The sequence below is a fragment of the Condylura cristata genome, unplaced genomic scaffold, assembly GCF_000260355.1.
Source record: "Condylura cristata isolate star-nosed mole 26May11 unplaced genomic scaffold, ConCri1.0 scaffold00005, whole genome shotgun sequence".
NCBI lineage: Eukaryota > Metazoa > Chordata > Mammalia > Eulipotyphla > Talpidae > Condylura > Condylura cristata.
In genome coordinates, this window is record NW_004567106.1 from 33,671,982 (window position 1) to 33,698,535 (window position 26,554).

General features: G+C 33.1%; 1 protein-coding gene across 1 annotated transcript in view; it reads left to right on the forward strand.

The window, feature by feature from the left end:
- ANLN (anillin, actin binding protein) overlaps window positions 1-25,592 on the forward strand; it is a 41,382-nt gene extending 15,790 nt beyond the window's left edge. The window contains exons 8-24 of the mRNA XM_004676857.2: window positions 2,897-3,023; window positions 5,805-5,915; window positions 6,631-6,869; window positions 7,550-7,695; window positions 7,957-8,104; window positions 8,777-8,912; window positions 9,558-9,740; window positions 11,017-11,143; window positions 11,720-11,768; window positions 11,977-12,033; window positions 12,660-12,698; window positions 12,967-12,988; window positions 13,797-13,909; window positions 18,922-19,008; window positions 20,500-20,607; window positions 21,887-22,059; window positions 24,571-25,592. Of these exons, the coding sequence (XP_004676914.1) occupies window positions 2,897-3,023; window positions 5,805-5,915; window positions 6,631-6,869; window positions 7,550-7,695; window positions 7,957-8,104; window positions 8,777-8,912; window positions 9,558-9,740; window positions 11,017-11,143; window positions 11,720-11,768; window positions 11,977-12,033; window positions 12,660-12,698; window positions 12,967-12,988; window positions 13,797-13,909; window positions 18,922-19,008; window positions 20,500-20,607; window positions 21,887-22,059; window positions 24,571-24,694 (1,989 nt within the window). The 3' untranslated portion in view covers window positions 24,695-25,592. The remainder of the gene's footprint in view (window positions 1-2,896; window positions 3,024-5,804; window positions 5,916-6,630; window positions 6,870-7,549; window positions 7,696-7,956; window positions 8,105-8,776; window positions 8,913-9,557; window positions 9,741-11,016; window positions 11,144-11,719; window positions 11,769-11,976; window positions 12,034-12,659; window positions 12,699-12,966; window positions 12,989-13,796; window positions 13,910-18,921; window positions 19,009-20,499; window positions 20,608-21,886; window positions 22,060-24,570) is intronic.
- Window positions 25,593-26,554: the final 962 nt, after the last annotated feature.

Sequence of the window (26,554 nt, forward strand, 5' to 3'; positions counted from 1 at the left end):
CAGTAGAAATAGAACAACATATTTAACCAGTATTTTTTGAGAAAGACTGGTTTTATTTTTTATCAGTTCTTTTGTTTACAACCATTTTTTGGTAAATTCTGATCTCAGCTCTTCCCTCACTTGCCTTTGGATGGATGTGAAATACCAATGCAACTCCGCTCTGTGCACTCCCCTTTCTTTAGAACTCTGTGTCCAAGTGGCTAATAAGAGTTTCTTCACTTGGCTCTAGTATCTTCCCCATGCAGTCACTGTCTTCATTTAAGGTTCTACTCTATACCCTATCATCTAAAACAATCTGAGATTTGGCTCCTTCTTCCCAACTCCTGACCCCTAGCATACACACACATAAACACCTAACACCTTTAGTGGTATATTTTCTAAAACTGTTACCAATTTGCCTTATCTGTATTTTTTTCCATTATTACCGTAATCACCACCATAACTTTGTATTGAACATCCTACTCCTAGTCTAGCTACCCCAGTTCATCTTATTCATCTTATTCATTGCTGCCAAAGAAACATGGCACAACGAGTTGAAGTGCAGCACTGTTGGGCTGTCCGCAGCCTCTGTGGCACATGCTCGAGCCCTGGCCAGGGAGGTCACCCACATGGCATGACAGACCTCTCCTGGCTTACCTGCTGCTCCCCTCAGCATTGCATTTTGGTTAATCTGACTGTTCTGGTCCCTCTTTCTCTGGTCAGTTGTCCGTCCTCCTCCTTACCTCCCAACCCCCAGGTCCATGCCCCAGGTCTTGTAATGTATAAATAGGTCTTTAAAAACAACAACAACAAAAATTTTTAAGGCATATATTAATTATATTCATATAGTCACTTAAGTTCTTGGAGAACCTCCCAAAGTCACCGTTAGAAATCTGTCTAAAGTTGGGCCCTCCCTGGTGGCGCACCGGGTTAAAGCACAGCACTGAGAATCTAAAGCCGCTTCCGCATGAGTTCGATTCCTGCCTGCCCCGGAGGTGACCACATGGTGTGGCAGACCTCTCCTGACCCACCCGCTGCTCCCCTCAGCAGTGTAGTTCGTCAATCTGCCTGTTCTGTTCCCCGCTCTGTCTCTGGTGAAGCCTCTCACCGCTCCTGAGCCTCTGGCCTGTACCCCAGTTCTGTATACACAAATAAATAAATCTTTAAAAAAAAAAAAAAAAAGAAATCTGTCTAAAGCACTTAACTTGATATCTAACAGGATCTGATTCCTCCCTACTATTCCTCTACATGTGTGCTTCTGTCCTGTCATGTAGACTATTTGCATATTCTCAAATGCCATGTTTTCAGTTTTTATTGCCTCTGCTGTTCTTATCTTCATGATGAACTCCTATCCATTAAAAATAGATCAAATTTTAATCCCCTCTAGAATGTTTTATTTGACTTTTCTTTTTTAGGAACCCCTCATCTTTGTTAATCATGTCATCCTGTATTTACCTCAGTTGAAAGATTCTTCTTCCTGTAATTGTTCTGCCACTGTGATAACCTAGTCCATGTTTGTGCTTTTAGTGTTTGACTCATGGAAGGAGCTCAATAAATTTGTATTTCAAGGAAGGAATGAATGTGCTAATCCTCTGTATCAGCATAGAACAAACTATTATTTTATCATAACAAAGTCAACTCTTGCTACCCCCTCACACACATATGTTATGAATTTTCATTCTATCTTCCCCCTCACACACATTTTTTTTTTCACCATCCCAACTCTTCTAGAAGGGCTGTCTTTTCTTGCTTCTTCCAATTTTTCTTCTCCCCTCTTGATCTCTTTATTCAGGCTCTCACCACTACCCACTCATGGGTCACTATGCTTACAGAATTCACCCGTGATCTTCAGTAATCAGTGTTCAGGCCTTTAACTTGACCTCTTAGTAGCATTTGACATTGCTGATCATGTTTCTGTCTGGAGCATCTTCTTCCCTTGATTGCCAGTGTGTCATATTCTCATGATTTTCCTTCTACAATTATGGAAGGTATAGAGCAACATTTCTTAAATTCTTTTGTGGGTCAGTAATTTCTGATAAACTTGTCAAATTCCTCTCCAGTTTACATATGCTTGTATAGAAAATTCTAACATGGTAGCAGGGACTTTGCCAGTTACTAGCTTGTATGTACATTTTACTTAACTCTTCTGAGTCTTGGTTTTCTAATCTATAAAATAGAGATTATAATATACTTAACTCATAGGGTTACTGGGAGGATTAAGTGCAGCAGTAATTAGCAAACTATTTAGAAAGATGACTGGTACATGTTAAAATTTATGTAAGTATTAGTTACTACTATTATTCTTGTTTGGTTATTTCTACTATTGCTTTAATCAGAGTCTTTTCAGAAAGAAGCAATGAATGTTTCTCTTCTATAGTCTTGTAAATGATTGAGAAAAGACTCAGATAAGGGAATTGCTTCTCTTTATTCCTTTCCTTCCAATCTGTTTTTGTTCTTTGGTTTCTTAGCATTTTACCCATTGAATTAACAGGTAAATAAAGTCCTGATATAAGAACTGCCACTAGATTTTATAGATGTGGGATAAAGTAAGTCACATAGAGGGAATTTCCTCCCACCCCCTCCGTGTGTGCTTGTACTTTAATTGGTTTATGTAAAACTGATATGTTATGAATTTTCATTCTGTCTTGCCTTTTAGTTACTATAAGGGAATTACCAAAGATATCAAACTAGGCCCTCCCTGGTGGCGCAGCGGTTAAAGCACAGCACTAAGAAGCTAAAGCCACTTCCACAAAGATATCAAATTAATTCTGAGGGCTTGTGCATGGCTGGCTCTTTCACATACATTATCTGCAATCTGAAGAGGCTTATATAGAATAATGGCTCTTTGTTGTTTCATTTAATAACATGTAAAAAAATAATTTGAGATATAAAATATTTTTTTATTTGCTTTTTGCAGGAAATTCACTGTCAGAACACTCCCCTCAAAAAGCATCAAGTTGTTTCAAATACCCAATCGCTTCCCAAAACAGAAAAGGTGACAGGAAGTCAAACACCAACAAAACCTTCTAGTACAGAGCCTACAGGTCAGCATTTTCTGTTTATGCTTCACTTAAGATGCAGCTTTCAGTCTACTCTACTTTTGGAAATTGGATTGGAAAGCAGAAATGCTGCTTTATTGTAAAATATTTCTCATTTCCACACACTATTTCATTTCTAGCCATGCAATATATTTTTTTCTTCATTTTCTTCCTAGAATGAGAACTCATACTCTTGATAAGAGTACATTACTACAACTTTTTTTTTTTGGAAGGAAAAATCAGTGATATCTATTAAATTATATATGTTCTATAAATTATAAAGTATATATGTTTTGATTGAACTTCTCTGCAAGTTTCTCTGTAAGTTGAATTCTTAGAACTAGTATGCAAAGATGGATGAAGAGCACCATTTGTAATAGTGATAAGATTTACATGACCTAAATGCAAGTATCAGTAGACTTTTAAATAAGTTATGCTAAATCTATGTGCTCAAATATTATATAGCTGCTTAAAAGACTAGGCTTTGTATGTAATAACATTTAATGTGTTTAGAATCTTAAGTTTTTTTTTAATTGCAGTAAAAACACATCACTAAATGCACACTTCAGTAGCGAAGTATATTCACATTGTTGTAGCATAGATGTACAAAATTTTTCATCTTGTAAAACTGAAACTATATCCATTAAACAATGACTCCCCATTAACTTTTCACGTCAGCTTCTGGTAATCACCATTCTGTTTCTATGTATTTGACTACTTTAGATACTTCATGTAAGTACAGTCATAAGGTATGACTAGCTTATTTAATTTGGCATAACATTCTCAAGATCTATCTGGGTTGTAGAAGGTGACTAGATGGCCTTACTTTGAAAGGCTGAATTATATTCCATTGTGTATATACATATATATTCCTTTTGTTTATTCATTATCCTTCAATGGATTTGTGAGTTGTTTTCATCTTTTGACTATTGTGAATAGTGTGCATGGATGTGCAACTACCTTCAAGGTCCTACTTTCAATTCTTTTGAAAATATATCCGGCAATAGGATTTCTAGATCATACAATAGTTCTATTTTTATTTTGAGTAACCATACTATTTTCTACACATAGCAGTCACATTATTTTATAATCTTACCAACTGTGCACAAGGGTTCCAGTTTTTCCATGTCTTTGCTAACACTTGTTAATTTCTGTGTTTTTGATAGCAGTCCTTCTAATGGGTGTGACGTGTTAGCTCATATGATTTATATTTGCATTTCTCTTAGGAGTAGTGCTATCTATGCTAATTGGCCATTTTTCTTCGAGAAATGTTTACTCACCACCTTTGCCCATTTTTATTTGATTTTTGGTTATTGAGTTGTAGACTTTTTAGTAATTTTGAATATTAATCCCTTATCAGGTATATGATTTGCAAGTACTGTGTCTCATTCCATAGGTTCTGTTTTCACTTGTTAATTGTGTCTTTTAAGATGTATTAGTTTGATGTCCCATTTGTCTATTTTGCTTTTGTTACTTGTGCTTTGGTGTCTTCCCCAAGAAGTCACCAATTCAAATGTCATGAAATTTTGTTCTGTTTTCTTCTATGAATTTTACAGTTTTGAGGTTTGCATTTAGATCTTTAATCCCTCTTCAGTCAAGTTTATATATGATGTCAGCATTCAACTTCATTCTTTTGTATGTGAATATCTAGTTTTTCCTACATCATTTATTGAAGAGAATGTTCCTTGGCACCCTTGTCAAAGATCATTTGATCATATATGTGAGGCTTTATTTCTAGGATGTTTATTCTAATCTATTTACATATGTCCTTATATTAGTACCATACTGTTTTAATATGGTTTTGTAATACATTTTGAAATCGGGAAATGACAGTCTTCTGTGTTCTTCAGAATTATTTTGGATGTTAAGCATCCCTTGACATCTCACATGAATTTCAGGATGCACTTTTCTATTCCTCAAAAAACTGTTGGGATTTATAAGGAACTATGTTGAATTCATACATGGCTTTGGATATCATTGCTATCTTAATAATATCATTTATTTCAATCCAGGATTTTTTCAGTCTGTAGAATCTTTTAGCAATGTTTTGTTAATGTACAAGTCTATCACCTATTTGATTAGTTTTATTCCTGGTAGTTTTCTTAATATCCATTTCAGATTGTTCTTCATTAGTTCTTAAGTCTTGAATTTTGTATCCTGCATCATTGCTGAATTTTTTTATTAGATATATATGAACAGAGATAATTTTACTCCTTTTTAAATTTGGATGCTTTTAATTACTTTTCCTAATCTGTGATTCTAGCTAGGATTTCCAAAGCTATGTTGAATAGAGATAATTAGAGTGGGTATCCTTGTTTGTCTATAGAAAAAGCTTTTAGTCTTCTACTTTTGAGTATAAATTAGCTGTGGGCTTTTTATAGCTGGCTTTTATTGTGTTGAAGTAGTTTTCTTCTATTAATAGTTTAGTGTTTTTATCTATGCTTTTTTAAAAAGTGAAAACTAATTTGAGATGATTATATAATATGATCACTTTCTGATAAAACAAAGGCATATACACATCCATACATATATACTTAGGAGAGACAACACTGGGAAAGTAAACAATAACCTGATGATATTTTTGTTTCCTTTCTCACTTGGTGGGAGGCAGAATGGGAAATAAAGAAGGACAGGTGTTTGGGGAGATTGTTTATATATTTCCAGATTTGCATATATTTTTTAAAATGCAGTTTTATATTAATAGTTAGAAAAAAGTCATAAAACTTCTTACTTGAAAATTTCTAGTTTCTTACATGTATTCATATTGTCTTTCTTAAAATTTTTTAGGCCTCACTGAATGTGAAATGACAAAGTCTAGCCCTTTGAAAATAACACTGTTTTTAGAAGAAAAGAAGTCCTTAAATGTAACCTCAGACCCAAAGGTTGAACAGCAGACTGGTTGGTTTTTTGGGTTTTTTTTCTATTTTTTCATATTCACTCTGGAAACATTATAAGAAATAATACATTGCTAGAGGCACATATTCAATTTTATCTTGTGTACTTCAAAATACCTTGTGATTTTATGATACAAAAATTAGCGAGGGAATGTTTTTGTTTCTACAAGGATATAGGACTGTTAATATTGATCTTTAGGTCACAGAACACTATGAGAATCTGACTAAGGCCATCACTCACTTTCATAGGGAGAGAGAATTAGTACTGAAGTCCCTTCCTTACCCTGCAGATACTGTTAGAGCTTATTTATAAGTGTTGCCCTAAGTGATGTTAATAATTATTATTGTTTACCATGTTAAAGGGCAGCTCTAAACAATAGAAAAAGTTACTTGAAAGAAACTTTTTTGTGAGTGTGACGTTTCCAGCCGTCATCTTGCTGTTTGAGTTTTTCCTTAGTATTTTTTCTTACAGCTTTGAATCAGCTTTTGATATTGTCAGATTTCATTGTTTGGAAATGTTATGAACTTTAGAAATCATTTTAGTCTCAGACATCAGTAGTATTTTATGTTTTTATCTCTTCGCTTTTTTTGGGAGGTGCATTTTCTTAGTGTTTTTTTCCTGTTAATTCAGTAAGCATATGAATGTTAGGTCTCTTCTGCTATCCTTTTAATTTTTAAAAATCTGAATTATAGCATCCACCTATTGAAATATTTTTCAGAAGTGGTACGTGAAATTGAAATGAGTGTGGATGATGATGATGATATCAATAGTTCCAAAGTAATCAATGACATCTTCAGTGATGTCCTAGAGGAAGGTGAACTGGATGTGGAAAAGAACCAAGAGGAGATGGATCAAGTGGAAGCAGAAAGCAGTGAGGACCAAGAAGATGGACTGAATATCTCCTCAATGTCTCTGCTTGCTCCATTAGCACAGACAGTTGGTGTGGTAAGTCCAGAGGTAAGAAAAAATTAAATTATAGGCATGGGGCATAGAGAAACTAAGGAGCAGTGGAATTTCTTTCTGTTTTAGTTGGTACGTGGAGATTTAGCCCTCTGTACCAGGGGTACTATGCAAACCTGATGTCAGTTGTCTTAAAAGAGAATTTTATACTCTAAAGTAGTTTTCTTGTGCTCTTAGGTAGAATCTCAAGTATAACATGGCTTAAAAGGCCAGCCATTTGGACCTAAATCTTCACTCTTGTGTGCTGACTATTAATTGGCCAAGTTATTTAATATCTTTACACAGTTCCCTTATTAGTTAAGTTAGTTTAAAAGTGTCTACATCATGGGATTCGTGTGACTTTTAAAATATATTAGTATACTAATATTTAGCACCTGACAGATAACTAACATTTATTTAGAGCTATTAATGTTAGTATCACCTTAAACTAAGTAAATGCAGTGGCTTGAAAACTGACTCAATTAGAAATGGTTTTTTTAAGTGTTACAAGTCCAGCTATCTGTGAACTTTTATTTATTCATTTACTTCTTAGGAATTTATTTTGTCTTATTTTTATGATAAGCCAATTGACTTTTTTGATATTTGTTTCCTAAGAGAAGAATTAATTCAGTTCCTCAGAATGATCAGAATCAGTGTCACCCATAAAATCTACTAATATCTGATGTATTTTCCTGCAGAGCTTCATTTCCTCTCCTCGACTGGAACTGAAAGACAGCAGCATAAGTGATGAAAGTCCAAAACCAGGAAAATTCCAAAGAACCCGTGTCCCTCGAGCTGAGTCTGGTGATAGTATCAGTTCAGAAGATCCTGATCTTCTTTATAGGTAAAATCATTTTTGGAAGGCATTTACTCAATAGGTTACAGTTTAAATTGACATAATCAAGTTGTATGATAGTTTATGACCATGTTATTTATAATTTATCTGTGTTAAACTTTGGAATAACTTTTGTCACCCTCTTTCACCAAATGGCATTTTCCATTTTGGTGAAGTCTTTTACAATGTCAGTATCAAATATTATTGATATATTCAATAAAGATCATTGTATTGCTGGATTTTTAATAGAGTATAACTTATTTCCTGAAGCATTGATGCATATAGATCTCAACGATTCAAAGAAACAGAACGCCCTTCCATAAAGCAGGTGATTGTTCGGAAGGAAGACATTGCTTCAAAATTGGATGAAAAAAGGAGTGCCTTTTCTTCTCAAGTTAATATCAAACAGAAAATGCAGGTATGTGCTTCTGTACAAATCTGTGGAAAGGAGATTTGAAATGTTTCCTACACAAGATTGTGAGCTTTTAGAGGACAAGTGCTTTATTCATCTTTGTACCCTGAGTGACTAGAACAGTGTTTGATGCTCAGTAGCTCAGTAAATCACTCTTGAGTTCAGTTTAAATGAGAAAGTTCTTTTTTTATGAATTAGGTGTTTTTGTAAGGAGGAATGTTTATGGCTTATTTTTACCTCTTAAATTTTTTTTTTAAAGATAAATTTATGTATGCATACAAGAGCTGGGGTGTAGGCAGAGGTGCAAGGGTTGAGAGGAGTCACCAGAGACAGAGTGGGGTGCAAAACAGGCAGATTGACAGAAATACACTGCTGAGAAGAGCAGTGGGTGAGACAGGACAGGTCTGCTGCACCATGTGGGTTAGCTCCCTGGCCAGGGATTGAATGCATGCTTCAGTGGCTGGGGATAGTTCATAGTGCTTGTGCCACCAGGGAGGTCCCTTTAATGTTTTTGGTACATAGTTTAGAACTTGAAAAGTATATCTGTAACATTTTTATTTTATTCTCTGTAAATTTTAAGTTACCCAATCAGATTAGGTAGAATTAAAGTTTAAATAAATTATAATATTAATGATTTAAAATTTGTTTTTTTTCCCTCCTTTCATTTGTTTTCACTAGGAACTCAATAATGAGATAAATTTGCAGCAGACAGTGATCTATCAAGCTAGCCAAGCTCTTAACTGTTGCATTGATGAAGAGCATGGGAAAGGGTCACTAGAAGAAGCTGAAGCAGAAAGGCTTCTTCTAATTGCAAGTATGTGTGTTACACCTGAAACAGTTCCTTCAACTCAGGAAAAATTCATTTTGTTCAGTATATTTAGAAACCTCCACTTTTAGAGAAATGCCATTTTTGAAAATCTGTTTCAGTTGATTAGCTTTTTGTTTTATATACCATAAGATTTGTGGTACATGTAAAATTAAATGTGGTTTGCATGAGAGATGAAGCAGTTGGAATGCTTTTGCAGACCCGCAACTGTGAAGAATATGTCAAAGATGAATATATGGATATTCATATATGAATATATGGATATAGGTGTATACATGCTTGTATGTATATACATATACTCTCATTATACTTTTTTGTATATAGTTTAAAAATGTATGTGGATTTGTTGTGTTTGTATGAGTGGTGATAGAATGAAAGAGCATATTGAGGTGAAGAAATTATATATCACATGAGAAAACGGACCAAAAATCAAAGTATTAAGGATTTGGAAACAGAAGTAATGATTTATCGACCTCTCTACTACTTGTTTGTGTAAAAATAATTAATTGATTTTTGTTGCTGGTTTTATGTGCACTTGCCACATCAGTCCTTTTTCTTGAATTAGAATTGTTTCTCATTTAGAACAGTCTTAATTTTAACACTTGGAATATTGATTTGTTTATTTCTACATAGCTGAGAAGAGAACACTTTTGATTGATGAATTGAATAAATTGAAGAATGAAGGGCCTCAGAGGAAGAATAAGATCAGTCCTATATCCCAAAGTGAATTTGCCCCATCCAAAGGATCGATAACATTGTCAGAAATCCGCTTACCTCTAAAAGCAGATTTTGTCTGCAGTACAGTTCAGAAACCAGGTATAATGATGTTTATTTGCATAAGTGGTAAATCATGTATTTAATTATGAACCTCAGCTACATTGAAATTGTGCAAATGGAAGATCACACATAAAGATGCAAAGCTTATTATTGGGCCTTTATGAATATATGTGTGTAGTAATAACTAAGGGAAATTTTCATACAAGGTGTTACTGATCTATACAATAAAAGGCATGGGACTAACTAAAAGTAGGCTATTTAAACATAATTTTAAACAAAATATATTTTCATAAGATGAGGTTTGCTGACATAGTAGGTCATTCAACTTTCATTAGTTAACTTTTATTGTGAGCATTGGGACATCTTAAAAGAACTTATCTTCCTTAGTCAGTTTTATTTAAAATTCACCCCATTTTAGAAATTTGTTCTTTAAATTCTAACTTACTGTTTATGGGAGTGAAGAGTGAAGTTGATGATTCTTCTATTGAAATTTTATTTCCTTTCCCCTTCTAGGTTGAATAAGTAAACTTTTCTAAACTGTGTAACCTAAAATTCACATATAAGCAGAGAGATTAAGGTGAACATGTTCTCAGAATCTGAAAGTTGGGCGGGGTAATTATAGCAAGGGTAATACAATTCAAATTTGGGCACGTTTTTCCTCTAACATTTATTTAAATTTTTATTTATGTGAAACATCCTCTTTGAGGAAAAAAAAGGGCTATGAGGAGGTTAAAAAGGGATTTTCAAGGAATAGGGAAAGTACAGAATAGAGATCTTTAGAGTTTGAGCATCAATATAGAAATGAGGTAATAGGTTCTAATTCTTGCTGTGGATTTTGGTGGTGTAGGCAGATATCTACTGCTAATTTAGTATGTACTTAATAACAGTGAAAAAATAGTTTGTTTTTATTAACATTTATCACTGAGTTACATTCATAGAAATGTGGATTTTAATCTCACTTTTGAAATAACCAGTTTACCTTTTTGAGGTACGTGTTATTTGCTATAGAAGTGTGTAGGGTCAAAAATTGAAAACAAAGGAGCAGAAATTGAGGCATGGAGGTGAAGTTATTTCAGTTCACAAAACTGAAAGAGAACTATTCCATGGCTTACAAACTAATTTATAATTCATTCTATGACTATTTGTCTTGTGGGTCTATAAAATGGGTTTTAGTAATACTAAAATAAATTTCATACAAATTTGCCCCATCCAAAGAATCAGTATTTTTGTCTACAGTACAGTTCAAAACCAGGTATGATCTTCCAGAATGCTGATTTAACTTGTACTTATTCTATGATGTGATTACTTCTTGCAGATGCAGCAAATTATTATTTCTTAATTATACTAAAAGCAGGAGCTGAAAATATGGTAGCCACACCTTTAGCAAGTACTGCAAACTCTCTTAATGGTGATGCTTTGACATTCACTACTATATTTACTCTGTAAGTGAATTGACTTTTGATGGTTTAGACACATATTTCTTTGAACTTAATGTATTTTTTTTATATAGACGATAATTCAGTTTTCAATTTGTTGACTTTATTATTTGTTTTTGATCTTTCCAGTAAGTAGCACATTTTTTTCTTGCAGCAATAGGTATTTAGTGTATTGAAGTACATTTATGTAAACACTTTATATGTAAATATAAAAATAAAATCTGGAGCATGAGTTTTAAATTTATGCTTTAAATCTCACGTACTACATAGTCAATCTCAGTGAAAAGATTCATGTAGTATTACAGATTTATTTTGGAATAAGAGAGTCAAAATCCAGTTTCAAAAGAAAACTTTAAGGTTCTTGAGTTGTAAGATACTAAAGAAAATATTTGAACTTTTATAATAGGAATAAGTAAACATTCCTTACCATTTTTTAAGTTATGTAGTGGCTTATAACTATTGTATTTAATTAAAAATACTGTAAATTCTTTTGCTCTCAGAGTCTTGTAACAGTATTTGTGGTATCTTTCATAATGGCATAACTTGATTATTTTTAAGTTATTTAATGCTTTATTTTTCCAGGCAAGATGTATCCAATGACTTTGAAATAAATATTGAAGTTTATAGCTTGGTAAGCAATTAGAATCTTCAAAAATAACTAGTTACCGTATTGTTTTTGCTAATTTCTGTTAATGGTTTTAGATTGCTTTTTGCTATTCTAAGGCCTATGCCTTCTCACATACATGTAAGATAAACTTAACTGTTTCTACAGAAATAACTAATAGTGTATTTTTCTTAAAGATAGCAGATTTTAAGCTGTGTTTTGGTTTTGTGTATAGGTACAAAAGAAAGATTCCTCAGGCCCTGATAAGAAGAAAAAAGCATACAAGTCAAAGGTGAAAAGAAAAGAAACCCAGTAAAAATATTATAATCAAAAAATATACAGATCATGTCACTTTAAATATATGTACAGTTTTTAGTGTTTATGAGGTTTTGGGATCATTTTTATATCTTAAATTTCTAGACACTGCATTTAATAGGTATGAATATTGAAAGTAAACTTACAGTGAAGTAATCATAATCCTAAGTATAAGCTACCAGTACATTACATTAGTTCATTATTTTCTCGACATTTACTTGAGGAATAAGTTTTAAACTTTTTAAATTTTTCTCAGACCTTTTCTCTGAACTCTTATCAAGTACTGTAAGCCAGTACAGAATGTTGTGATCAGGTGTAAGGAACGTCCTGTGTCGGAATAAGGAATAGAATGTCTAACTTTATTTCTAGCCTTCTGGATCTTTGCTTGTTTATGCTTTTTCTAAGTCATCATTTAAACTAATTTTATTTTAGCTCTAACAAAAAAGGTACAGTGGTGTGAGTAAAGTCTTAATAAAGAATTGAAGTATTATGTATTTATATTTAAGGATTATTTTTGTGTGGCAGTATTTTAGCATTGGTTAATTTTAAGTTTCCAATCATAATGATAAAGAAATATAATGTTAATCTTTTTTTTTTTTCTAGGCTATTACTCCAAAACGACTTCTCACATCTATAACTACAGTAAGTAAATTAAAAAAAAAAAAATTGAGCTCCCTTAGGTAATGTTTATCTTATTCATAAGATTGTAAGTTGATTAACCAATTTTAAGCACTACACATTATAGGAATCTGTAAAATATCCTGGTCATGAAGAGTAGGGAATCTGGTAATTATATAGCCAAAAAATTTTCTCATATGTTTTCTTGTATTATTGGAGTTATTTTCAATATTTAAATTTCTGTAGCAAATCAAGGAATAACATGTTTATTTTTCATACTTTTTTTTTTTAGAAAAGCAACCTTCATTCTTCAGGTGAGTGCATTTTGAACTATTAACAATACTATAATAAGGCAAAGAGCTAAGCAGTTGCATACTTTTATATATAAGCCATCTTGATTTATAAATGTTAACCTTAGTCCCCTTTGAATAATATTTTCTGTTTTTAATAACACATATGATTACTGGGCAGAATAACATGCTGTCTGGTTGTGCTTTGTCAGACATTACCATAAGTTTATACCACATTATTGAGGCAGCATTACTCATATAATACCTATTCACTTGGCAACTGCAGCAGGAGCTCTCCAACTTACGGATTTGTTTTGTGCTGTCCACATTTTGTAGTTTACTTCTACCTCTATTGAACATGACTGGCATTGTATCTTGTGAGAAAATCATCTCACTAGTTCACTGAGAACTGTGGTACCAGAAAGTCAGGAAAGGCCATCTCCTGAGTGGTTGTGGACCTATATTTTCCAGAAGGGATTAGAATGGAACTGATTTCTTTATCAACTTTGACTTTTGGTCTCTTCTTAGTGAAAGAGAATAGCTTGGAATAGATGAGAGTCTCTGCTGCTCATTGCGTCATCATAGGTCATAAATAGCAATGAAGTCTTTTCATATCTCTTATAGTATCTGATTCTGCATCCACTTCCTCCACTCCCTTCGTCCTAGCCTCCCCATACTTAGTGATGGAGGAAAATGAGATAATTTTTTGTGTGGCAGAAATTGCTAGTTTACTGAGACAGTACCAATTTCATTCTGTTAGGGTGGAGTAATGAATTATTATTTGCATTTATACAAGTTATTGTGCACTAAGCTTCATTTCCTTTTTCTTCAGTTATGGCCAGTCCAGGTGGTCTCAATGCTGTGCGTACCAGCAATTTCTCCCTGGTTGGATCTTACGTGCTGTCATTGTCTTCAGTAGGAAACACTAAGTTTGCACTGGACAAGGTAGTCCAAACTTATTTATTTACTTAATTTTAGCAAAATTAAGCGAATACCTCAGTACTTTCAAGTATTTGGAGTCTTTGGCTAAAAATATATGTTCTGAGAATTATACATTTTAACTAGGCATGGGTGTATATAAATGTTTTTTTTTTTTTTCACATAGAACTATTTATCCCTTGTATCTTGATAATTTAAATCTTCAAAGTAGTGTATGCTGTCACATCTGTCTAAAGAAGTATTACTTCTCACATATAGATATTAAGTGATTAGTCAAAAATCTTATCTGGCCCATTTGAAACACTATTTTGAAATGGGTAATATTTTACAGATTTCTTTTAAACAAACTAGGGAAAGAGACAATTTCTTAGAAAAGTACTTATAAAGCAAATAGATTTTCTTCTTAGCTTCCCCCACCAATTAAAAAGTTTTAGAATTCAGGTCTATGTGGTAATACTATTCAGCACCTTTTTTATCATAATGTGATATTATGATAAAAAAGGTGCTGAATAGTAGCACATCTAATTTAAAGAGTAAGAGAACTAGAGGCACACTATTCCATGGATTGACTCCTGCTATATAACACAATGGAATTTTAAAATATTATAAGATATTTTTGTGGGCAGAAAAGGGTCTTGATTTCTGATCTGCTAATAATTTCTTTTATCATTGAGCAGTGTCTTAATCTCTCTGCTATTTTATTTCTCAATATAAAATATTCAGTTAGAATACAAGTCTAATTTTAAAATTCTGTATATGTTTTTCTTTTAAATTGATAACAGAAAAGAGTCTGAAATTTTTATATTGTTAATGGCTAATGTGTATTTTAGTATGCTAAATTTTTTTAATTATGTGACTTTTTGTTTAGTAATTTAGGTAGCAAAACAAATTGAGTGATCTTGGATTTTTTTTTTTCTTTTTCTTTTATTTTGTTTGTTTTAGATAAATTATGATGTAAAAGAGCGAGAACTACTGGGCTATATGTTCCAGGAAAAGGTTGCCATATTTTCTTTGCTTGAAACTAATGAGGTTAAAAATCAATCTTTTAGTTCATTTCTATTTGTTCCACTAACCACTCTCATATGTTTTGAATAAGTAAGGACAGGATATAACATTTTTTTTTTTTTAGACTTTTGTAGATGGGTGTCTTTTTCTTTACTTTCATAAATTTTTAAAGTTGATTTTGACAGTTCTCTGTTTTCCCATGCATGTTTGGTATGTGGGCTTTTCTCCTATATTTTTCATGTTATAAGTTGTTTAACTTCCCTAGTTACTTCAACATTGATTTTCTGGATACCAAAGTTCCAAATTAATAACTGTTTCTTAAAACTATCAATATTGTTGATGTTATAGATATCAAAAGAGTTCTTGGTGGTGTTTTAGATAAAAGTAGAAGACTTTATGGTCTTGATTAGCTATTAGGTGTGTTGCTATATAAATCTAATACTGTATTTAATATTTTGAAATTAAAATGCATTTGACATGAAAGTTACAAGAAATATTACATATTTTAGAAGAATTTTATAAAGGATTTTGAATATCCTTGTGAAGATCATTTACAAACATATAGAAATAATTAACTTACCAAATGCTGGCTGGTGTTTTAAATTCCTGAAAACAAGAATTGCAAATTACATATAAGAACTGGGGTTCTGTGAACTGTATTAATTACTCAGTATTGTTACATAGCAAAATTTTTACATTCCTAGTAGATCTCATTATTCTTTTCAAGGACCTATTCCATTTATATATAAAATTTGTCCTGGATGGTCTTTTCTGAGCAGCAAGATGGAGTACATATTTGTTCCAGCCTCTTAGCGTTGATGCAGGAAAATATTTAAATAGTTAAGTATAGAAGGTCTTTAAATTGGATGGGAAAATGGAAGACTATCTGTACTTAAATAATAATCCTATTTAACCGACTGAGAATATTCTCAATTTAATCTTCTGACCAAGAATATTGTTATTACCATTTTTTTTTTAGTTTACAACACTTGAGTACAGAGAGATTAACCTGTAGACATTTTGACAGGAAGCAGCTAATTAGAACTTACTGTGTAAGTCTGTTTCTCCCAGCTAGCCCTCCTCCTTGACGTTGAAAATAAGTCATTTTCACCTTGCAGCAATGACTTTTGCTATTTTCAGTCAACACATCTTTTTTTCTGCTTTGCTTCATCTCCTGTTAAGCTCATTCGATGAGTTATTCATCTCAGACTTCACTTTATAATTTCCTTTTGGACCTCTTGGAGCTTCCATTTCTCTGTTGAAATGCTCCCTCTTCTTACCCATTTTTGTTTATCTTTTGTTTCCAATTATTTAACATTATAAATGTCCTTCCCTTATAATTCATCTACGGATCTGCTACTGACAGGTTTTTTTTGTTTGTTTGTTTCTGCTTGATTAAAGGCTTTTTTCACTTCTTATAATTTTAAAATTCTAAGTCAGATGTTATATTATAAAATAGAGACTGATTAAACTTTTTCCCCCTCAATTTGGACTCCTTTTGATATAATGAGAAGTCAAGCTGAGATTGACTTTAGATTTGGTTCAGCTTTTTCAAATGTTTTGAGAATGACAGCAGAATTTTGGCATCTAAAAATTCTGCAATACTACCAGATTTTTGCCCAATTTCCAGACTTGTCTTCAGTTTGTGGCACTGTACTTAGCAAAATTTCTGAGGTGCCTAGACTCTGGGCTCCTGGTGATGCTCATCTACCTTGAGAGTCTAAACTCGGCTGGTAAAGCCTCAATTGGTTTTTCTTTACTTTAAAAATGTATTGCCTCAGGCCTGCTTGTTCCTGCATAGGTCCTTGCTCCCAGGGAGTGAAATGATCTTCAATTTGGTTTCCTGTGAGGGGACATTCCCTACTGGAATTTGATCCACTTAATTTTTTTTTGTTTCCCACAATTCTCTAAGGACTTAGAGCAAAATAAGATTTTCTTACTTTGCCCAGTGACTTTGTATCTTAACAGTAGAAATAGTGTATTTTGTGATCTTTTACATCTAAGTTGGAAGTAGAAGTCTTAACATGTAATGGAATTAGAACTCCTTTTGTATACTACTCTTACCATACACACTGTTACCATACACATTAGGAGAAATTTAATGGACAGCATTTGGATATGCTTTTGTATGTCCCTGTGACTAGGAAATCAGCTGTGGTTGGGAGTGAAAAATCCTCATGTCATGACAGTAATGGGATCTACTATGGATTAGGCCATTTCAGACCTTCATAGTACATTTAGATAAGCCTTCTTCACATATTCAATATTGTCTTTCATGTCTAGGTCACCTCTTTGTATCTTTCTGCCCTCCCTGTAATGCAAACTAGTTTTGGATTAATTTTAGAAATCTGCTTGAAAATAGAATGGCATGTGCATTCAGTAAAAATTGTCATCATTTTATTTATCAGCTTTATATTATCTACATTAATAACATTTTTTATGTATAACCTAGATCATTATTTCTCAGAAAATTTGTTCTCTGAGGGTAAATTTATGTGTGTATTTGCATATAGATATGTGATATAGCATATATCAATACTTCATTGCTTCCTATAACTGAATAATACTCCATTATATGCATATACTGCAGCTTTTCCATTTACTAATGGGGATTTGGACTGTTCTTTTGAATAATGCTGCTGTGAATTTGGATGTACATCTACTTGTTTGAATGTTGTTTTCTGTTCTTTTAGGTGTATAATTAGGAGAATTTTTATGGGATCACTGGTGATTTTCTGTTTAACTTTTTGAGGAATCCCCACACTGTTTTCACAGTTCCTGTACCATCTGACATTCATTCCTTTTAGTGATGTGGGTTCCCATATCCCTACATCTTTGCCAGTGCATGTTATTTTCCACATACTTGATTATAGACATCCTAGATAACATGAAATAGTACTCCATTTTGGTTTTAATTTGTATCTCTATAATGAAGTAGCCACTGGGCATCTTTTCATAGGCTGGCTGGCCTTTTATGTATCTTTTTTAAAAAATATGAATTCAATTTCTTTGATAAATGCCCAGAAGTGGGACTACTTCATTAATATAGTAATGTTTTTTAGTTTGAGGAACCTTCAGATTGAAAACTTTTTAATTTTGACAAAGTCTAATTGGTTTTTTTGTTGTTGTTGCTTATGTTATTGGCATCATATCTGCGGATTCATTACCAAATTCATGATTGTGAAGATTTACTTCCCTTTAAGAATTTGTTTAAAAACTGTCATATTTAAGTCATCAAAGCACTTTTAATTTTTATGTATGTGAGGAAGGGTTCCATCTTAAGTCATTTGCATGGACATATCCACTTTTCCCATTACCATTTGTTGAGAAGACTGCTCTTTCCTCATTGAAGGATCTTACTTGAGACTCTTGTTACTCTTGTTGAAATTAGCTCAATTCTATTTCTTTGGTCTATATGTCTGTCTTTAGGTCAGTACCACATTGTTTTGATTATGGTAGCAGTGGATTAAGTTTTGAAATTGGCAAGGTGATTCCTACAATTTAGTTCTTTTTTCAAGTTTGTTTTGGTTACTTGGAGGTCCTTGCTATTCCATATTAATTTCCATTTTTAGTTTTTGGTTCTTTATTACTATGTAAAATTGTATTAACATACTGGTTGGTTCATCTAATTTCTCACTGAGTGTAGTCTTTTGTTGGAGAATGGATGAGGACATGTATTCTCTTGTTAAATCTGTTTTCTTTATCATTAACTTGGGACTTCTGATACTGTTTTTATCAAGTGCACCTTGAATGAATTTATTCTTTTCTGCTAAGGAGTTGGTGGCTTTTGGGCCACCAATTTATGTTCTAGCTTTAGAAAAAGCTGTGTGTTCAATGATATAAAAAATAAATAAGTAGATGTAAAAAATAAATAAGTAAATGCATTTAAAAAAGAAAATGCTGTGTTTTCAAGGTACAGTATTCTTTATTTAAGATTTGTACATGCTTTATTATTAAGAAAAATCACATATTTTGGAACTATTTTGCAAATAATTCGCCCTCTTTCTTTGTAGGTGCCCTTTCTATCTTCTTTGGAAGGTCACATTTATTTAAAAATAAAGTGCCAAGTGAACTCAAGTGTTGAAGAAAGAGGCTTTCTAGTAAGTAGCATCACTTAATTTGTGTATTCTTTTTTCAATTTTGTAGAATGTAAATTTGGTTGCCCAAAAGTATGTGTGATTAATTGGTTAAGTAAAGATATGCTGTTATGCCCAGTTGTTGTCTTGGAATATAATAAACCACAAAAAATATTTCCTCAGTAGCTTTTAGTTTAACTGGAAGAAATATAAGTACATAGGCAATTAAAATATAGGCAATAACAGATAGTGCTTGGCTATAAATTGGTGGCAATGATGAAGACTTAAATGAGACTACAGAAAGGGACAGGGTTCATTTGTTTACTATTGTCTGACTGCTTTTGTGCCATAACAGCAGAGTTGAATAATTGTAACAAGAAAACCTTTCACCAGCAAAGTTTACACAAAATTTGCCTACCCCTGACTTACAGCACTGTTACATTTTTACCTTGTTTTGTTCACTAACATGTTTTTCAATTAAAAATAAGAACTTTTATGTGAATTAGGACTCAATTATAGCCACAACTGAAAAGTTGTTTTTCAGGGAAAAAACAACTTTTAGTGTTTAAGTACAAGCTCTTCCATGGGAAAAAATCATGTTACTAGTTATCTCTTCCACAGTCCACTCCTTAACCAATACTACTGCTTCACTTGGCTTTAGAGTGTAATTAGTACTCCTAAAGCATATGCTGGCCAACTGCCTGACTGCAGGGAGATTATGCAGTTTCCAAGTATATTTCTAAGCTTGATGGCTCAGCAGTAGCCATGGAGTTCTGATGTTTATCATAGTGACCCATCAAGGTCTTGAACTGACTCTTTTCTAATTCTGTTTTGTTCTTATGAATAAAAATTTAAGGCCTGTTTTCCCCCATTAAGATGTCTCATTTAATTTTTTCAATATATAAAATATGATATTCTCATACTTTCCAATACTTGAAACATTTTTTTTTTAAAAAAAGATTTATTTATTTGTTCATGGGGAACTGGGGTACAAGCCAGAGGTGCAAGGGTGGTGAGAAGATTCATCAGAGACAGAGTAGGGAGCAGAATAAGCAAATTGACTGAAATACACTGCTGAGGGGAACAGTGGGTGGGTCTGGAGAAGTTTGCCACGCCATGTGGATCACCCCCGGGGCAGGCAGGGATCGAACTCACGCAGAAGTGGCTTTAGTTTCTTAGTGCTGTGCTTTAACACACTGTGCCACCAGGGAGGGCCTGAAACACATATTTTAGGAACATTTGGTGATTAGGGATACTATCATTTTAAAAAGCCTAAAGTTATATATTTATTTATACAGCATTACATCTGCCTTATACATTTTGATAGTGTTAGAAATCTGGACAATTTTCTGCATGTGAACAATCAGTAATTTTTATTACTAAGGCAAAAGAAAATGATAAAATCATGAAGATAGGTTTGAAAGTATGAAGTATGTCAATATGTTGAGATTTTAAAAATGTAGTTAACATTTGACCCTTAAAATTCTAAAGTCAGGATTTCTTTGACTTTTCCAGACCATATTTGAAGATGTTAGTGGCTTTGGTGCCTGGCATCGAAGATGGTGTGTTCTTTATGGAAACTGTATTTCGTATTGGACTTACCCGGATGATGAGAAACGAAAGGTAATATTAATAATATTGGCCAGTGGTACCCCTGATAGACTTTCATGGAATGTTTCATTCTTTGTAGATATTGGTCACATCTCTGAAACCTTTGACATGGAATGTTTTGCCTCTGTAACTAGTATTTAGGGAGTTACACAATGAGAGAACTTTCAGACAATGTTATTGGCTATATTTACTGGAAACATAATATGACTTGTTGGAATATTCCTTTTTTATTTCATTTGAATTATACCACATTTTTCACTATTATGGATAAAACAATGACTTCATTTATATAAACATCTTTGGGCACTTACATATTTGCTTAGGGTTCATTTCTTTTAGGAAGAATTGTAGGATCGGGGTGTACTCATTTTGAATTTTTTTTATTGTTATCATCTGATTACCTACTAGTAGTAGACCATTTTATACATTCATCCTCACTGTTGTAAGAGTTTCTGTTACTCAGCCCCCAACCAGTCAACAGAGATTATCATTGTACTCTCCAGATTTAGCCAAATTAATGTTTTAAAATGGTATCTTTCATTTTTTCATTTGCAATTTATTTTTTTACGTCATCATTCATTTTTGTACTATAATTGGTTTCTTCACTCAGGTGAGGTCCCTATAGTTCTCCCACAGCCACATCATCCATGAGCCATCATCATAGTCCCTTGTGCTCTCCCCTCCTCTGTGGTAGCTTTCATTTTAATTGCATATTAAAAATTATTAAGAGAGTAGGCTGTTTTATTGCTGTTTCTTAATGGTTTATGCCTATACATGTCCCTTTCCCCCATTTTTCAGAGCTGTTTGGTCTTAGGAATTTTTTCTTTGACTCTCATGTAATAGGGATGGCATGACTTCCAAAGCAGTTGTTTAACTTTATCTTTCATTACATAAATATTTACAGATGAAATAAGATGTCTAGATTTCTGTCTATAGAAAGAGAAGAAGTGGACTGTAGTTATATGTTAATGTAGTTAATGTTATAGCTAGGACATTAGCAATAGAATTATGCTATTCTTTTTCTTTTACGTGTTTGACATTTTCCATCAGTTTATTTTTTATATAGGCTAATAGCTCCAGGTGACATTTTTAGTTTTTATTTTATTGTCCAGTAATAAACAATAATAAATATTGAATATGCTTCTTCATAACTCATTGTAATTAAACTTTAACTTTAAATAAATACTTTTAAATTTAATTTTTGAGCAGTTTGTAAATTGCTTCATCTTACTGACTTAAATGGCCTTGTTTCTTTTTTACTAATAAATCTTTCTAAAATTTGTTTTTAAAGAATCCCATAGGAAGGATCAATCTTGCCAATTGTATCAGTCGTCAGATAGAACCTGCTAACAGAGAATTTTGTGCAAGACGCAACACTTTTGAATTAATTACTGTCCGACCGCAAAGAGAAGATGATCGAGAAACACTTGTCAGTCAATGCAAGGACACACTGTGTGTCACTAAGTATGTATTGAGCTATAACTATTTCTGTCAGTTAAGTAATTACCCAGTATGTTTTTATCACTGTGAAGAATATGATTCGTATTCTTGAAAATTGTATAGTCTTAATGAGAAACAAAATGTAGTGAGAATAACTAAGTTAATATAGATTAAAAAATATAACATCAAGTTATATATAAGCTAATTACAACTTATAATACAGCCTTTTTTAAAGATTTATTTATTTATGCATATAAGAACTGGGGTACAAGGCCAAAGGTGTTGGGGGTCATAAGAAGATGAGTCATCAGAAACAGACTGGGGAGCTGAACAGGCAGGCAGATCTACTGAAAAATACACTGCTGAGGGCTGTTCCCCACTCTGTCTCTGGTGAATCCGATCACCCCCCACCCAGCACCTCTGGCCTGTACCCCAGTTCTCATATTTATAAATAAATAAATAATACACTGCTGAGGGGAGTGGGCAAGAAAGGAAAGGTCGGCTGCACCATGGGGGTCAGCTAGGGATCAAATTCATGCTGCAGTAGTAGCTGGCGACAGTTTGATAGTGCTGAGACTTTAGTCCCCGCGGCACCAGGGAAGCCCACGGTGTATCCTTTTTTAAAGTAATTAGTAAACTGGGTTAAATTTGAACATTTCACTAGAAATTTAGACTCTAAGCATTATTCAAAGAGGTTTTACACATGCCTTCCTTTATATCCCAAAATATCATCAACTGATTGGTTTACTTAATAAACAATCTGATTTTACTCTGCAAAGTTCTGGTTGGAGAGTAACAGAATAATCATCTGGAAGTGTCACTTTTTTGATAACCCTAAGCTTGCATATAAGATGCAAAAGTTTATTGCTGAGAATGTGAGATAGACTTTTGTTTCGATGTAATCCTCAGTGTACAACGTTGTCGAAAAAAGTTAGAATTTGACAAGATCTATATTAATCAGGCTGTCGCTGGGTATTGCAGACAGGACGCTAGATAAAGCTAGTTTCTGATTTGGAAATACCAAAAAGCTACAATTAAGAAACTGGACTAAATTATAACAAAGTTGCCCAGGTATTGCCAGTTCTTCCTTTTAGATAGCTACATAGAGGACCTGCTCTTTGGAAATTTTTGGTTTCTAGATCATTTTCAAATTAATTCAACTGAACTCAAGGACTCCTTTTCCTTTAGGGACCTTTTGTGCAGCTTCTACTTCTGATAGGGCAGAATAATCAAAATAGATTTATAATAATTTTGTTTCATAGCTACTCTGTCAATGACCATAATCAGTGGGGTAACCCACCGAAATGTAGTGTTCAGGTAGTTTCAAACCACACCAGCCCATATTATCCTTTTTAGGCATACTCACATTTTTCATATAATCTTCTTTTGCTTGCTGTATATCCCGGTACAGACTTCTCCTTCCATCTTTGGCAAACAAAGATTGATCACATGTTGCTGTTACTGCTCTATACTTTATTTGCAGGTAGTTTTTCTCATTATAACATTTTTACCAATTGAGTAAACATTTATTCAAGTATTTGAGAGTTATTCTTCCTCAGTGATCCACCAAATAGAACCATAGCAAGTTTCTTAACTCTGCTGGTCCTCTGAACATTCTCCTTTGTAAAAAGGGAAACATAAACTTCAGAGTGACAATAGCAATTATTAAGTAGGCATACTTAACATATTGTTGAGCACATCAGATAAGCTTAACAGTGGTCACTATTGTTATTGCTAGTATTGTACTCTTTCCACTGACTAGCAGGAGATGATCAGCTCAATGCTTATTTATTCTTATTCCCTTCTAGTTCCAGTGGGGAGATAACAGAAAGATACAGAGTGATATAATATAAAATCTTTATAATATCTCCCTGTTTTCTAGAAAAATAGTCTGACTTGTGAATCAGGGAATTCTATGTTTCATCACTTGTCCCATCAAATTATTTGACTTGTAGCTAAACAGAGATGCAAAGAAGGAATCCTGATATGGACAGAAAGATTGGGTAGGCAAAGTCTTAGGAACTTTAGATAATTTATTATAAATAACACCTTCTGTTGGCATATAAAACAAAAATAATAGGAATAATATCTGGAAAACTTAAGAGTTCATGAGTCTGTAATTCTAGCTTTTGAAGAGCCTGATTCTGAGGATTTCTAGAAGCTTCCACATGCAAACGTGTGTTTGCTCTTGCTATGGTTTAGATGTCCTTTACTACCAAATTGCCCAGGCTAGACTACTTGGATGAGACAGTTATCATCTTTAATGTGGAAACTCCATAATTTACCAGGTGTAATCAGTATGAGTTATATTAGCTAACCAAACTGTGGTGAGGTGTTTGTTTTTATTGTAATTGGAGAAGTACCACATTCAGAGGATTCTTAACTCATTCACTAAAAGATGATACAGAGTCAATCATTTTACTGTTTTTTTTTTTGTTTGTTTGTTTTGTTTTGTTTTTCTTTCCTATCTGGAATACATGGAGGTATGAAATTGTAGAAAAGAATCCTGAACTTCTGTTTGCTTTTATCCTGTAGGAACTGGCTGTCTGCAGACACCAAGGAAGAACGAGATCTCTGGATGCAAAAACTCAATCAAGTTCTTGTTGATATTCGACTCTGGCAACCTGATGCTTGCTACAAACCTATTGGAAAGCCTTAAACTGTAGGGAGCTTCTATGCCACATAGAAGGTTATTGAGCTGTGTTTAAATTCACTTTAAGAGCATCAGATCTGTTGATTGCATTTTATGCTCTACAAAAGGCTATTTTCAATATTCACTACATGTAATACAGTATTTATGTCTTGTATGTAAAATCACCTGGTTTCTCCTCTCATTTGTTAGTGTCTGGAAGAAAATTCATTAAAAGTCAAATCTGCTAGGTTTAATTTATAGGCCTCATTTTCCTCAATATCATATTACTCAGTTTTTCTGGTAAGGTAGTTTTTTAAAGTCAGAAATTTGGAGTTGTCTTCTTGGAGCTTTGGATCTTGAAGTAGAAAGGTCTTCCAGGGGTTCCATATAGAAACTCTGACTTCTTGTTACTTTCTCTAGCCTCAGTTCTTTTTCTACTGGTTGTGGTCACTTGTTGATCATGAGGTCTTGTACTAAAGTACTGAAAAAAATTCCTAAGGGATTTCACAGAAACATTTTTAGTAATGGAAGTAAGAACTTTTGCAAAATAGCAAATGTACATTAAAATTCAAGGCTGCCTGAAAACAACAGATGTGGACATGGATCATATTGTATGAGATTTGAAGGTTTTATTTAGAAGAGATAATGATCATATGGCTTACATTTACTTAGTTACTACAGATGCAGTGTGGTGCACATTTTCATAGAACACAGAGTTTTAAAAATAATTATTTTTGCTATATAGCTTGCACAGACTCCAACTCTATGGGCATGTTAGCTCTTTCTACTCTTGTAACAAGAACAAATGTAAGTTGAATCATTTTATAAAAAAGGTAAACTTTACCAAGCTGCTATGTACTAATACTTTGCATGCCAAAGTTCTGTTTTGTTTTGTTTTTTAAATGTCCATATATCACAGTCTAGAAAACCCATTTAAAAAAAAAAAACTGTTAAGTCATGTCTTTCCTTTAAAAAGCTTAATATTTTTTTTTTATTATAAAGTATGGTAAAGCATGGTCCCAACTTTTAAATACACTTTGAATTTCTTTTAACAATTCTTTGAATTGTTACTGATTGATGGTCTCATTTATAAACACTAAATTCTGTTACTTCCTGTCATTTTTTTCATTCAAATGTATTGTTTCTTATGTGTATTATAAAAATATATTTTATGATCACTTACCTGAATAAATACTTGTAAATGACTTATAAAGTCAGTTATTTAAGAAATATTATTTAAATGTGTCATGTGACTGCTCTGCATCCCTAGGCTATATAGGCTTTTGGAGGTGTTATATTGACAATATCTCATCTATTTGTCTCTAGCCCTGTGCTCAGGTTATTGTGTGTTTTAGGGTTGCTGCTTAATAAGTAGGTAGATGAAGGATCCTTTTAAGAGGCATTTCAGCAGAATCTGGTAACTGGATATGCATTTGAGGAACTAGAGATTGATTCTTAAGTGCTTAGCATAGAATGACACGACCATCAGGCACAGATTTGATGAGATTGATGGGAGGGTCCCTTTTAATAGTTTATAGATTTGTATTTAGTTCTCTGTAGGAATTAAAATATCATGGTATAAAATCAAAAAAGCATAAAGAAGTTGCAGTAAAGTGTGTTTTCTCCCCTTGTCACCACTTTGACCAGTACTTTGAGAACCCACCCAGAACATGTATCATGCTTCACAGACATAGTTGTATTTTTTTGTTCATAAAAAAATATTCCAACTTAGCATATTTAGAGCTTATATAAAACTCACTTTTAGAAAAAATTAAGATGACTGTGGAACTAAGTTACAAATACCTGCTAAACAGTGGGAAATAATGCTCTGAAGTTTCAGTGTTATCTGTCCTTGGGCAGGTTGAGGGAGTGTTGAAACTTGGGAGT